Source organism: Myripristis murdjan, chromosome 10 (assembly GCF_902150065.1).
Source record: "Myripristis murdjan chromosome 10, fMyrMur1.1, whole genome shotgun sequence".
In the NCBI taxonomy this organism is placed as follows: Eukaryota; Metazoa; Chordata; class Actinopteri; order Holocentriformes; family Holocentridae; genus Myripristis; species Myripristis murdjan.
In genome coordinates, this window is record NC_043989.1 from 26060955 (window position 1) to 26076739 (window position 15785).

At 43.4% G+C, this 15785-nt stretch overlaps 1 protein-coding gene across 3 annotated transcripts in view; it reads right to left on the reverse strand.

The window, feature by feature from the left end:
* Nucleotides 1-15785, reverse strand: part of mid2 (midline 2) — a 124284-nt gene that overhangs the window by 58420 nt on the left and 50079 nt on the right. For 2 of the 3 annotated variants that reach the window (XM_030061659.1, XM_030061660.1), the window contains exons 3-4: nucleotides 4070-4135; nucleotides 1961-2056 (exon numbers count right to left, since the gene is read on the reverse strand). In XM_030061659.1, coding sequence (XP_029917519.1) covers nucleotides 1961-2056; nucleotides 4070-4135 — 162 coding nt within the window. The remainder of the gene's footprint in view (nucleotides 1-1960; nucleotides 2057-4069; nucleotides 4136-15785) is intronic. The other variant, XM_030061661.1, reaches the window with a different exon arrangement.

Sequence of the window (15785 nt, forward strand, 5' to 3'; positions counted from 1 at the left end):
TGAAGCTCCTTGAGGGGAAAGTTCATGGACATTGGAGTTCAACCTGTTAAAAGTTGTTGCTGTGCATGGGTCTTGTCAAAAATTCGATGGAACATGGTCTCCGTTTCTTAGATATGTTGCTGGCCTTGCACTTCCTGTGGACTGTTAACAGCACTAGTCCATCACCCCATATTGTTATTTTTTAAGGTCTTTTTAAGGTCTCTATGGTTAGAATATCTGTGGCTGCATAACTCTTTATATACTTATGTAATTTCTCCCCTTTTTTCTCTCTTTTTCTCAACTCTATCAATTTATTTTTATTCTTTTTCTTATTTCTTTATTTGTTTATTTATTTATTTATTTTGTAATGTAGTTAGTCTATAACACCTATCACAAATTAGTCCTTAATATGTATCTGACCCTGGATTTTGGGGGAGGGGAGTCAAGATTTTGATACATTTTGATACAAATGTAGTACTCAAAGATGACCTTTGCAGTACTATGTAATATATAAGCAGCCTTTATATTAAAATATGGAATAAATCATTATTATTATGACATGGAGTTTTACTCTGAGCTTGCTCTTTACTGGAACACTGAGAAGAGGCCAGCTACTGCCCGACACACCACTTAAAGGGTCAATAAAAAAACAGCATCTGTTTTAGAACTGGTGAACTGTCCCTTTAAAAGCAAAACTGCATAATAAGGCACAGGTAAGCTGCTGACCCTGAAGAGAGCCAGGTCGTACATTTAGGGCAGAGTTGGGTTATCACGTTGAAACAACACAGCACAGGAGCCTCTTGTTGTGACCATGTCCACATTTAAGTCATCATTCCCGTGTTTGAAGTTGCCCTGAGCAGACAACAGCCGCTTTAAGAATGTGTGAGTGGACAGCTCCTCTGAGGGCTACTCCAGTGCCAGGCCTTGCTCTTTTATTGTTGAGTCATGGTTTAAGTTAGATTGTCCTGAGGGGCGCTACTGGCAAAGTACAACAGTTCACCAAGGCCATTACAGGGTACCATGTGTTTTTCACAATCATTGACTGAATACGCAGCCAGCAAGGCAGCATGCAACACTTCTACAAAGGGAAATTTCAATGATATTAAAGAGTCAAGTGCAATAATAAATTTAGGTTATCAATAATGTATCTGTTTTGGCTTCACTGATATGGTTTCTTGGTTTCTAATTTATTTTAATATACGTAAATGGGCTGGAAATTTTGTGGCTATACTGACCTTTCATGAACCCACTACAGAAAAATGAAATTCATTTTGAGAGTCTTGAGACTAATCAATCTTTGATCAGCAGCTAAAGAAGGGGACAGAAATAGGGGAGCGCTGATTTTATTGCTAGGACAACCAATCAAGAGGGAAAGGAAGAGATTAAGAAGTGGGAAAGCAAGAAAGCAGGAAAGAAAAAAAAAAAAGGCCGAAGAAAGAACAAGACAATCAGAGACAGGTCCAATTTGCAGCACTGCCCTTCCTCAATCAAAAGTGCTCCTGAGTGAGAGACAAAGTGCTGGGAGCCTGGTGTCAGAGCAGCAGCCAGCGCCAAAGGAACTGTGCTGTATACAATCAATAACAGTGCCAGACCTGGGTGTTAATGGCTTTTCTACTCTCTAGAGAGAGAGAGAGAGAGAGAGAGAGAGAGAGAGAGAGAGAGAGAGAGAGAGAGAGAGAGAGAGAGAGAGAGAGAGAGAGAGAGTCAAGGCAGACTCTGGCTTCACGCCTTTAAAATTCTTGGGCCAAGAATGGTAAATTGAAACCGAGGTTTCTTATGCAATTGTTTTAGAAGTTTGACACAACTCGAGAGCAGTAGACGATTGCTGAGTATGCACAGTATGCGTGCACACACACACACACACACACACACACACATTCAGGGTGGCCATGAGTTTTCAAGAAGCCATTCTCCAACGAACCCACTAGGGTTCAAGCCTCCCACAAATATCCCCCCTGCCAAAGCGTGTGATGTGTCATACCTCGACCTGCTGACAGATCTGGATGAGCTTGGCCATTTGATTCTCCAGCTCGCTGTTCCTCTTCACCAGGTTGGTCAGGTTGTTCTCCAGGGTTTGCTGTTGACAGAATGGGGAAGAGGAGGAAGAGGGAGAGCATGGGGACAGAACATCAGCGTACAGACTGCAGACAGAACAGCGTGCAAGGTTAGGATGCACCGATACCACTTTTTTTCACAATCTGAGAATTCAGTTTTAAACGGTAGCCAATGCTGAACTGATTCATTAGATACTAGTCATTCTGTGTTAGAGAAATCAAAAATTTTAATGGAATCTTTGCTTTAAGTTCTGATATGTTACATGATGCTCTTGGTTTGAGGGGTTTTGATAAATTCTCTAACAGTGTTGGCATAGGTGCATCCCTGAGACATGCATATCACTTCATTCATAGATACTGACAGCTTTAGTGTGAGTGTGAGGGAACTGTGTGGCACTACAACAGAACTTAAACTGGAGGAGAACTATTCCAATCAACCAGGCAGGACGGCTGGAGCAGCCGTGATTCTCATGTGCATCGTTGCCACTGGAACTGAAGAACCGAGGCTGTTGCACCGGGCTAACCTCCATATTCCACTTGCTGGTAATGATTAGCGTTTATTTCCTTCTTTTAGCAAGAACCCACGGCAAAAGATATCTTCTCAGTCCTCAAGAGAGTGTGACTGTCACTGTAGCAATAACCACAATCCCCATTTTATTCTGAACTGGCCAAATGACCACAGCAAACACTTTAATGTCCGTTCTACTCCAATTCTAGTTCTGGCATCACGACCGTCAATGCCTAATGTAACACACTAGCTTTCAAAGCAACAACCAATACAATGGGGTTGACTCTGATCATACAGCTCACAGCAATCAAGTCTTTGCAGCTGTATCCACTGCAGAAGTCCTACTCTTTGCTGTATGCAACTGTGCAATGCCGCTGATAGTCTGGCAATCTGTTATTTGAGACAGTTCAGTTCAGTATATGGGTCTGATTCACAGCCCGTGACAAAGCTATGTCATAGCAGTGGCCGAGACAAAACTAATCATGAGAGGTACCCAGTGTGCGTAGATTCTACAATGGCTATATCCTCTATTGATAAGACATGACAATGTGTCGAAATAAAAAGACAGATGCAATTTCACCACTGACCCGAAAGAAAATAAGAGCAGTGAGTAAAACAGGTTCACACTAAAGTAGTATTTACCTAATCCGGCTGGCAAACTGACCATTCAGTACTGACACGAACCATGGTCACTTTCAGACTGGATCCTCCATGCCTGACATCAGCATACGAACAAATTTAAAACCCGATCACAGAGATGTCATTCCCTGTATCTTTGCAAACTGTAACTGCTGACGTGGCAGTTATTTTTGTGTACTGGACAGTAACTGAATCTGCTGATGGCATCATAGTTTACTTTCAAGCCGTGCAAACAACCGTATGAATTTAAAAGATGAAACCAGTCAGCCCCCACTGATGATTCTAATTATCAAACGCTCAATTACTGCCCCTTCAAAAACATTCGCAGATGTGAAGCAAAACACACCAACAAGCACGCTCGCACAGGCACACGCGCACACACACACATGTGCTCGCGCAAACGCGCCCACAGCCACAACGAGATGGTAATGAAAACGAGGAGTGAACGGAACAGCGAGTCATGAATAAAACTGACGTTCAAAAGGAAGCAAATCAGCGACGGCGGCGGCAGTGGCAAGAACAAGCATCAAAACAACAACAACAACAACAACAGCAAACGGCAACAACCGCAGCTACAAAGAGAGCGGCAGAGCAAAGCAGCAGACACGCGGCGGGGCGTTTGAAGCGGATGTGCTCATGCAAAGTGGAAGAGGGAGACGGGCTGGACCTGCACCTGGCCACGACTCTGACCGGCTTCCTGCATTGTTCTTGACTTTGCACTCACTTGCTGGCTCGTCAGCCCCTTACCTGACCCCACCACCCCTCCCCGAAAAACCTGTAGCAACCGGTGTGTCTACCTGTCTGTCTGTCTGTCTGGGTGCCAACATTAGGGAGAGGAAATGGGTGAAAAGGGGAGTGGGGGGTGTTTAAAGGCAGCCGGGGAACTCACCGCAGCGCTTGTCTTTGAAGCCTCCATTACCGCGTCTGACACTCTGCCCGGGCTCACCTGATAAGCCTACGAATACACACACACACACACCCGCACACATTGCACATACAAACACACACATACACACACACACACACAGACGGACAAGCCTTACTGGTCTGATCGCACACCGTCAACCACCTAAAAGCAACTGATGAGGAGAGGGCTCTTTTGGATCCTGCCTGAAAAAGTTCCCAAAAATAGTCTAGGCTCCTATTAATGTGACGAGCGAGGCGGTGGGTGGGTGCTTGATTGGATGGGTGGGGTGGTGGGGGGGGTGCCTGGTCCCGCCTTCAGGCTCGAGTGCAGATGAGAGCGTGTGTATCCTTAGTCTGTTAAAACTATATCTGTCTTCCTAAAAGTAAGCGGTAAGAGTTGCATCAGAATCGCTTGAGCATTCAGCGGGTTGGCAGCCATGTGTGTCTGTATATGTGTGTGTTTGAGTGTGTGTGTGTGTGTTTGTGTGTGTAAGAGAGTTTGAAGTGGAACATCAGTGAGAGGGGACAGATGGGTCATTAATTAGCAAGCTGGAGACAGAGATGATTAATACATCAGAACACAGCTGCCTCCCATGAGACCGCAGTGAAACAAACTCCTGTGTCCTGAGTGTGTGTGTGTGTGTGTGTGTGTGTGTCTGCCTCTGTCTTTGAGCGAGTGCATGCATTTGCAAGCCAGTATAGATGAGCGTGTGCAGGCACAAAGCCATGGTGTGCATGTGAGTGTGTGTGTGTGTATGGACAGGCATCTGTTAATGCATACATTTGCATCCTTGTTAAATGAGCATCTACACACACTAAACCTTTGTGAATGTGTGTGTCGGTGTGTGTGTATGTGTGCATAATCAAATTATGTATATGTGACATCGCATGTGCTGTGATCTACGTGTGTGTGCATATATGTGTGTGACGGTGTTGGAAATACGCATATCTGCTTGGGGCTTGTGCACTTGTGCAAATGCATATGCTCGTTTGTGTGTGCACCTCTGTGCTGTGTGTGTGTGTGTGTGTGTGTGTGTGTGTGTTCCTGCATGTAAATAGATGGAGTTCAGGCTGATGTGCGTGTTGGCACTCCCGTGGCTTCAGCCGGGCAGGCAGGACAAGTGGCAGAGGGAGGAAGAAGCAGAGCGACTGTCTACAACAAACTCATTAAAACACACAACAGACATCAAAGAGCGCCACAGAGAGTGAGAGAGAGGGAGAGAGAGAGAGAGAGAGAGAGAGGGAGGGAGAGGAAAAAAAAAAACATTGAAGGGAGAGCGAGAGAAAAAAGGGGAGGGCGGTGGATGAGAGAAGTTGCCGGCAAGCATTTGATGGATGGTGACATGCAGGAGGTGACCAAGATCAACATCAGCCCAAACAGGCACAACATTTTCATAATAGTGTCTGACACGAGGGCTTCAGTAAGAGCTCATCCGAAAATTATATTTAGGTCTCCGTTTTGGTGCAGACGTCTATTCAAAACGTTTGCTGCGGACAAGGCGGGAATTGAAAAGGGACAAAGGAAGTGAGAGAGGTGGAGAGAGAGGAAGAACGATCAGAAATGCAGGGAAGGGAAATAGATAAATAAATAAATGAAAAAACAGGAGAAGTGAGTGATGAATTGCATCTCAGTTGCATGAGGCACACGACGGGGCAGGCAGGGGGATTAGCATAAGGAAATGCGTTCATTCAGTCATTCAGCAATGGATGTGCCATGCCCACGAGAGTGAGAGAGGGTGAGAGCGAGAGAGAGAGAGAGAGAGAGTGAGAGAAAGAGAGATGATGGAGGAGGGTGATGGGATGGAAGCAGACGTGAGGCACGTGTTGAGAGGGGGCAGCCTGGTGAAGTGGCTCCGCTCGGGCCCGACCTCTAATATATTTCTCGCTCTCGTCTGTCATTCTCCGCTCCCGTATTATCCCTCTCCTTCTGTCATTCTCAATTTTTTCTGTCCTCTTTGGGGCTCTTCTCTCTCTCTCTTTCTCTCCTTCGGTCCTTATTCTGTCCATCTCGGCACAGCCACAACTGCAGCTGCTGACAGCCCATCATGTTGGGTTAGATCATCACCCAGTCACACGACTTCACAGTGTCGAGGAACTCCTGGGTCTCCCTTGTCTAAAGACCATCGTGGTTCGTTTTGAGAAAGGATAAATAAATAAGAATCTAAAAAAAAAAAAAAAAGCTAATTTCAGCTATTACAGCAGCCACTGTCTGGGATTAGGTCAGGAAAGCTACTCTCAAAATCAAAAGCGTTACAAATGCTGCCTCAAGCCGTATTCAGTGCTGAAATCCTCTCAAATGCACAAATTGACTATTTGCAGCCTATTTTCAGTTGTTTGTGCTCTCGTCAAAATCTCTGCAATATGTAATTAAATGATCAGCTAATTCACAAAATGGGTTTATTGCAAACAATCTTCACCCAAAATGCCATTTTGTCTGATATTTTATATTAAAATCTTCCTTTTTTTCTTCAAACAAGGTAAAAAAAAATCTGGGGATGAGATACTTCTAGAGATTTCCTTCTTGTTTCCAAGGTTGATCAGCTTGTTTTCAGAGTTTTCTTGTCATCTTCTGGATACTAGCGGGCTGATCTGCCTTATTCTGCCTTGTTTCAATACATTTCAACTGAATTAAGATCCATTTCCATAAGAACTGTTCCGGTGAATAAAGCCTAGCCTCCCATGGGTGCTGAATGACGACGTATCCTACTGCGTCACTATCGTCTGCCTTTGGCTCCAGGCACCCGGTTTGTTTGCGAAGCACATGGCTGTGTCAAGATTTGCAGAAACGGACAGACACCTGTCTCCCGGTCGTACCATTATTTGCATATTTGAGACAAAGCAATGTCATGTTTTTGTCCTCTGTCCACCTGTACCTGTTATACGCACGCATCCTGTATTTATTCAGCAAACATGTTCTGTTTTTTTCAAATCAAACATTTATCCACCTTGAGTGAGCATAAAAACTTTTAGTTGCATTTTGGGGACTGTATGTTTCATTTGCTGTTTCCATCAAGCATTTTTTTTATTTAATACAGCAACATGCACATAAAAAAGGTTAATGGAAATGCAGTGTCTGTGCTCCTGTCAGTAACTGTGACACATTAGCAATTGTGAAATCTAGGTCCTCTCCTTATAGTGTATGTGTATGTTACAGTGTAATGTGTTACTCCCCGACCCGAGGCATGGGCTGAATTCATTGTTCCTTCGCTACAGGAAAGTTACACTAATTGTATCTCAGGTCAAACTCAAGTTCAGGAACACAGTCTTCGAAAACAGAAAGAGTCAATGAGATAAGGGAACATAAATGTTAAGAAATCCCACACATCAGAGGCAAAGGCTGACTTCTAAATATGAAGAAGTGCTTGGTTTGGGAAAAAAGAAAAAGAAAAAGAAAAAAAAAAACATTACACAGGCTTTCATGCCGCACTGCAGCTGCTGCCTAACAAGATGACAGTGTCCAGTGGCTGAATCTGTGGGTCATTATGACAACATGCCCACAAAAAACACAACCACCAAAACAACAAAACTAAAGCCAGAGGCAAAGTATCTGACTTCAAAGTCTTTTTTTTTTGCCTTTAATTACTGTGGAATCCTCCCCCATGTGCAAGGAAAACAAAGAGAGAGAGACAGGGAGAGGAAAAAAGAGAGAGAAATGAAAGAAAGAGAGCGAGAGAGAGAAATAGAGAGATTAAACTTGAGAAAGAGCGATAGAATTTGGGCTGAACGAGCTCACTTTACAGCTGTTGTTAACAAGAGGCTTTTCAGAGCCAGGACATGTCAGTAACACGAGCCTTCTGGGAAATAGGGTTTTTGTCTGAGGATAATATTCCATAGGGCAGAGCTCCTGAGACCATTCACATTGGAGAGGCCGATAACAAATGGGGAGTCACGGCTGTCTCATAACCTGCTGGCTGGGGCCCAATTAATGACGGCTGCAGGAATGTTTAAAACGGGCCAACACGTTAAGACTTTCTGTTTGGATCCCGCAAGCCACGGCAGCTCATTTGTAAAAATTTGGCTTTGCACGTTGGCCCGGGTCACTCAAGGCCAGAGTGTTCCCCCCGTTCCCCTAAGGTGACATGATGGCACTGATGACAAGTTTGAAATGAAATCTCCGACACTTAACAGTAAAGTTCTCTCAGTTTTTGTGCCCGAAAATGTGGAAATGCTGAATGCGATGCCACAGAGTAAAAGCATATGGTTGAACTGTAAGCGAACTCGTGTGACCTTCAAGCTATAAACGAATGTGAATGCGAATGTTCAAAGGATGTCGACACAGCGGGGGACCCGGAGCAAATGAAGGCAGAAAGCTGCGAGATGCCTGCTTTCACTGAAGACTTTCTGGCTGAGGAATTTCCACAAAGTTGCTCTGAAAGGAGAAGGAAGCAGGAAAGGGCAAGGAAGGACAAAGTCTGCTGGCTTACTCAACCTCTCCCAGGACCTGGGCTTATGAATCCCAACAGCATTTTTTCCCCAAGTCTCATTATGCGAAAAAGCCATCGTAAATGTACACAAATCCAGTAATAATTCCAGTTTCTGCCCACATGGGAGGATTAGGATCAAGGAAGTTCTCAGTAGGTTTGAAATGGAATAATGAATCATCGTGGCGAGTGAACAGTGGCGAGGAGGCCGGAGACGAGATGACATTTGCTTCTCTGTGCGAAAGTCTCTTGGAGATCCTGCGCCTGTCTGTGCTTTTAGCCTCTCAATTATTTGTTTGGGTCAGGAAAAGAATGACCCGGGACGACTAAAAACTAGAACAAAGGGTAGGGAGAATAAGACGGAGGAAAAAGCCCCACTCAAAAATACAAGGAGGCACCAAAATGGATGCTGGATAAAGCAAAAACCACATCGCCAAACATTTCCCAGCCTTATAGAAACTTCGCCTGGAAAATTCAATATCAGATTAGACACTAAGGACGGTGCGATATATGAATATAAGGAAATGGGAAATTAATGCTGTAGATTAGGAAGGATAGAGTGAGATGAAGTGCGGGTTAGCACAAAACAGAGATACGGGTTAATGCGCTTAAAGGAGCTTTCTGTTCCATATATGCAGCCTTACACTGAATTCTTGGTGGAACAGTGCATATCAGTTTCATGGATTAATATCGAGCGAGGGATATAACACCATGTATGAGTGGCTTGGCTAGTGTTCAATATGGCCAACATCTGCTTAAGGGAGAATATATATATATATTTTTTTAATGTGTGCTTATGCATGTGTTTTTGGCTTTATTTATCTACATAAAGGTGTGATGCACAGGAATTTTAAACATCAATAGATCAAATTAACTGCGATGTCTTGGTATCATAAATGAGATCATGGTCAAGACAAATGCCTCTCAAAGTTAAGACCACGATTTCCATGAACCCACTGCAGCAAGTTGCAAAGGAGATCTTGGTATTTGCTCTGTCGGTGCTGAAAGAACAGCATCGCCCTCCTGTTGTTGCAGCTGACCCTGAAAAACGCAGCCAGTCAGTGCTCTTAGTGACGCCTTCATTGGTTTACAGGAATTATACTGATGTGTCTTGAACAGACAGTGCAATTAATGTGGTAGTGATTTACCGATGCAGAACGCGCAATTCTATCTTATCATCTTCTCATTTCTCAGTTTATACATGCTCATTTCTTTTCCCCCTCATCTTTCTTCTTCTTCTTTTTTTTTTTTTTTTTTTTTTTTGTACCACTGAAGAAAATAAATTGAGGGAATGGAGGGGGAAAAAAACATGCTTTGTTTGTTTGTGTGCGACAGCTGTTCTGCTCGGTATTACACAGCGAAAGGTGAAACAATTATTTGGGAAAATGTAGGATATCTGAACACTTTAATCTGTGGCAAAACAACCGTCAAACACCAGCGCTGGAATGACACAAATAAATGTAACTTGTAGGTCAGGAGAAACATCCGCATTCACGTTTATTAAGTGGTGATTCTGCTGTGATTTCAAATGCCAGAGAATTTATATGAAAAAAAAAAAGAGAAAAGACTGAGTATACACCTGTGTCTCTTCGCTCAAGCCTCCTCCTCCTGAATGCATGTTTAATGAGCTGAGACATCCTTAAAGATGGTGGACAGAGATCGATTCCTGGGTAACAAGTTGGAGGACAGAGGAGTGAGGAGATGAGGAGGCACAAATTTAAGAGATGAGAAGCGCCTCCTGTCTCTTCCCCCTCCGTCTAAGAGTCTACGTCACGGCAGGGCAGACGCCGGTCCAGGACAAAATCTGCTAAGCCCTGGGCCTGCAGGCCAAAAGCTAAGCTAAACCAACCATGGCCTGCTTTGTTATCTCTCCTATCATGCTCTCTTTTTGACTCCGAAGATGGCCTTTCTGGCTTAGTGTCGCCACTTCCTCGGTTGCTGCACCCGCTCACTTCACCCATTGTGATTTTCAGGAACATAGGAGGTAGAGCTTCTTTTAAAAATTAGAGGAAGCATCAGATCTTGAGTCCGACATGGATTTTGTTGCCAAAATCCATGTCCAGTCCTTTGCACAGTTGAAGAAATGGGCAACATGGCTGGTGTGTGTGAGGTTTATTGGTTTACATCGTTACGTCTCAACAAGTCTCCACAAAGACACATACATTAGCTTTAGGATTAAAGCTAATGTATTAAAATTATAATTGTATTATTATTTTATTGTATTTTATTATTTTATTTTAATATTTTTATATATTTTATTTATTCTATCCTATTTTGTTTCATTATTATTATTATTATTATTATTGTTATTACTATTATTATTTTACTTTATTTTATTTTATTTTAATTGATCTTATCTTATTTCATCGTGTTATCCTACTGTGTTTTTAACCTTTTTATTCTGCTTCTATTGTGTTATCTTGTGGTGTTTTATCTTGCTGTGCAGCACTTTGGAAAACCTTGTGTTTGTTAAAATTGTGCTATATAAATAAAGTGGATTGGATTGGATTGGATAGAATAGTTAATATGTTCTACAACCGCATAGTGCAGGTTTAAAATACTTATGTAAGCCAACTATTGTAACTATTTTTTATTGTCCACAGAAAAGATGAAGACAGCGGATCGACAGTGGAGTCACAGGGCTGACATCACATTCAAATAAATTGCTCATTAATTAGACCAAGATGTCATCCTGTCACAAATGTGCCATGGCACGGTGCAGAGTCTGCACTTGTAATGGATTCAAAATGAAAATAGTATTTCCACCATGTACGACCGGCTTGTCATAACAGTTAAACACAACCAATAAGTCTTGATAAATGTGGAATTTACAAAAAGAGATTTTGATGTCTAAAGTGAGATCTAACTCATTTAATACATATTTCTGTTTCGGTAATCTATCCGGCTTTATCTGTTTGAAACTGCTGCAATTCTTATTTGAACACGGCGTCTGTGTGGAGTCCTCATCCATCTGTTGATATATGAACTCCTCCAGTCCCAGACACCAGAGCCCGTCATATAAATCAACTGCTATGAGTGCATCTTTCTTTTCTGGAATTGTTTCATCATCTGAGTGCAGTACATAACAAATCCTTGTGATCCACATCGAGCCTTACCCACAGCAGATGATATCATTAGCGTCTTCAATTGTAGCTGTTGGCTAGATATAAAATATTCCTGTCCACAAGGCTCTAGCTGCGGCCAACCACCGTGACTCCCAACTAAAGACATTATCATCGTGATGGTTCGGCTCGGCTGCTCGGTGGACATGGAGGGAGAGGCACAGCTTTGACGGAATAGCAACAAAGCTCTGAATGCAACATCAGTGTGTGAGGGCGATGCATAGCGTGCACGAGATTATATGGAATATTGATGGCGGAGAAGTCAAAAGAGCCGGGGAATACAGTTTGTCTGAAGTCTGAAGTTGATTTGGATGACACTGTGAAAGTAGCTTAATGAACAACTCTGACAGTGTGCTAGAGAGTCAGATTTAAAGGAAAAACATATTAGCGCTGACCATGACAGCTATTGGTTATAACACTATTGGGTCCATATTGCTATATTTCCCTGATATTCAACAATCTGGAAGAAATCCATCTTGGAAAAGACTTAAACTGTGATTTCTCCACTGAAAGCAGCCTCATCAGCCCAGAATGCAATAAAGCCACAAGATACGTGACATTTTGAGCGCCACATTTTGATCAATCTGGGAAACGCAAGAAATCAGTGGACAAGGGAAGATGGGCACACCAAAAAATGTATCAAAAAACAACTGAAATGCACTCAACACTATAAACTGATGACATATAGCAGTATTCAGCGCAGAATGGTGGATTGCTCGGTGTGACGCAGGAACATGTAAAGGCTTCTGAGGTGCTCAAAGGAGCTGCGATGAAATGTTACACATCTTACAGCAGGTTCTCAAAAATCTCAAATATTTATTGGCAGCAGGATGGTGTAGTCAGCAGGGAGACCACCCAGGTTCAGTCCCTCATGTCAGGAAGCATTTGTTTTCCTGAAGCAACACAGCTCCAGGGACGCCGCTCTGTGGTTAAACCTGACCCCTGACCTCCGTGTGGAATTTAACTGGGGGTCTTTTTTTTCCCCTACCAATATCCACTTTAAGATACATCTGACATGCAGCGTTTTGAGGTCTTTGAGTAAACTGTAGGTGTTCTAGGTTTTCTCCCTTTCATAATAGAAGAAGGCAGATGACTTGTGACCTGAAGTCTTTCACAGAATTACTCCCTGCATCCGTCTGTTGCGGCATTTGCATTTTAGAGCGGCGCTTGGCTTGACACACATCAAACAGTTGGTAAACAAGAGACTTCCATTACGTCTGGGTGGATAACTCAAGACACTGAACAAGGGTAAGGCGGTGGTGCAAGAAAAATGCAAGAAAGGCAAAGCATGACCTTAGCTTCCAGCTGGTCAGCCTGAGGTACAAAATACTCCCAAACTCTGTTTAGGCCTGCGATGCCTTTCTTAACACCTCTTCCGCCCTGCCATGCCCATTGGCTTTCTGTGTGGCTGGGCTTCGTTCAAACACACAGAGCTTTATTTTAAATTCTAGTAGAGATCCAGACACCAAATATATCCTGCTGAATTACAGGGAAATGTGTATCAAATGATGCACAACACGCCTAGATATTTTCTGTTTAACACAGTGGTGCAGCCATAAAACAACGGCATCTTGGATTTGAATAGTTCACTCAGTTTTAGAGTGATGTAGCGTCAATGAAGTGTTGCCGCCAGCAGATACAGAATATGAATGTGACATTCTCATACAATAAAAAATGTGGGGTTTTTTTTCTCACTCTGAAGGTAATTAAAGGGAGATTTAAGGGAAAATCAGAGTTTAACTTGCTCCTCAAAAGAGCAAAACAATTTTGGTGTCTCAGCAGGGAAAAAGACCCAGATTCAGGGTTTCATGGTGGTGTCGCTGGTGGTCTTACAATGCAGCGCAGGCGGGAGGGGCCAGCGAACCAGCTGACCTTGTTTGCAGTAGACATTTTATCACGAGTTAATGCAGATCATGCTACTGGGTAAACATGACAGTTAGACAATGTGTGGCTGCTGGACATATAGGCCACGTGCTGTGCGTGCAGAGCTACTGTTTTGGTAGCATATTACTAGGCTGAGCCACCACAGAGTCTTTCTGCATAAATTAACATTTCTCTAGCAAAATGAATTCAGAATGCTCCTGAAGAAGGCAACAAAATGACAAAGAGACTGCACAATCACTTCAGCTCCCATGGTGTTATCCACACGAAAACTAGGTTTATTATTGTTGCAGTGTTGGGCAAATTTGTCCCATATAGCAGAACACTTACATTTTTGATTATATCGCGTAACACACATGACTGGGGGTATTTCTTCAGCTTTCCTGCACTGTGAATAGTTTGACTTTTTCTGAAAGTGTATGAGTTAGAATAATGGACACAGTGTGTGACAGTAATGACACGGCCCAGCTTGTTAGGCAGCATTTCCACGGCTTGTCAGTGAACTCCTGTCCTCTGTGTGCACCTCCCACGGCACCAGCTCCAAGAGGCAGCCTGCAGCATGATGAGGCTCACTGTCCCCTTCTCCTCCTGATTAGTTTCCATTACAAATGGGTTTTTTATTTGCAAATTAATTTGGCCAAAATGGCTGCTTGGCCACAGAAACAGGGAGAGAGGAAGAGTATAAGACAGACAACTGCAGAGACAGAGAGCCGCACATAGACGGGCAGCACACAGCTACATTTCATTGGCTGTAATACAATTATCTAGCTGGCGGCTCATCGGTATATTCATATGACAGGGTTATTCATTTTGTGTTATTTCCTAAAATGCAATAATGGTGAGAGCAGAGTGTCATGTCTGAGTCATTCTGACTGATAGGAAGCCTGAGGCCGTTGTTTGGCTCGGTGTAAGGTTCCCAACCTCTCTGACTCATTTCAGTAATGAAAGATGTTCACCAAACACCATCATAGCTTCAACAAAAGCACTCCTATGAATTTCCATCCATTTAGTTCTGCAAAAAAGCCAACCTGAATACCCCTCTTATTTAGTCCTTTGTTCAAGATTCTAGCTTACAGCGTGAAGTGGAGAGAGATCTTTTTCCCCCTTTTATGGCAATATTGCTAAACCATGCAATTACACTACAATATCACCAGAGGTGAGATATGTGAATGACAGTATAATAGTTGGAGCACAGTCGGTAAACAGAGTCGTAAACCTGCAAAATGTCGAGCGCAGCACCATGGAAAACAGCAATCTGTTTCATCTGACTGGGACATCAATCTTCAGAAAGTGTGTGATTTCAGAAAAAAAAAAAAAAGAAAAGTGAAAGCCGAGTTTATAATTCAGTGCAAATGCAGAGTTGCAAAGACAGGTCTGCAGTATCTTCAGGGGGTCACAGAGACGTGCTTCCCACATCCTCACAAATATGACTGTATAATGAGAGCCGCAGCTGACACACGGAAAACAAGTGGTTGCTGCAATAGATGTTTGCCAAGAGAAAATAGACAGCCTGATTGGTCAGCTGGACGTCAAAAGGGCAGCAAAACCCAGAGCTGAAGCACAAAAGCCCTGTATGCTTTGTATCTGTAAACAATGTGGATGCGTGCACAAGCAAGTAACTAGCTTCATTCTGGTTTTCACCCCTGCTGGAGCCAGAGATTTCAGAGGCATACCAACCTCTCTCTATCTGAGGCTCGCCGCAAGGAGACAAATCGTATTCCACAAAGTTGCTTGCATGAAATAACCAAGTAAAATGGCAAAGCAATTCTGTAATATAGACCTAGCTGCTGTCTAGGAGGGCCACACCTTGGCCAAGAGGTTAGCACAACAGTGGGAAAGGCTCAGTGCTCGTAGGTGTCTGGTTAGCTGATATCATCCAGGAGCAATGGCTGTGCAGAAACCGAGGCGTTGTTCTCACTAAGCCTTCCCTTAAGCCCTTAAGTGCCGTGGCATCCGCCCAGAGTGAGAGAGACAGACAGAGGGGTGGAGCAAAAGAGGGAGAACGAGGCAGAGAGGTAGGCTGAGATGATGTGGGGAAAAATTGCAGAACACTTGGCACAAGACGAGAGAGTGAATACAGGAACGCAACCAATTTTCCAGTGTTAGTCAGTGCTGATTTTTCAGTGATAATCACATGGAGCTGACAAGTGATGACTGGAGAGTTGTTTGTCCACTCATGAAACAGAGATGGCTCTGGGGAGGATGTTCAAAACTATCAAATGTGTTAAATTATCTCTGCTGGGTGTGGGCTTGTGTAAACACTGGCACGGTGTTG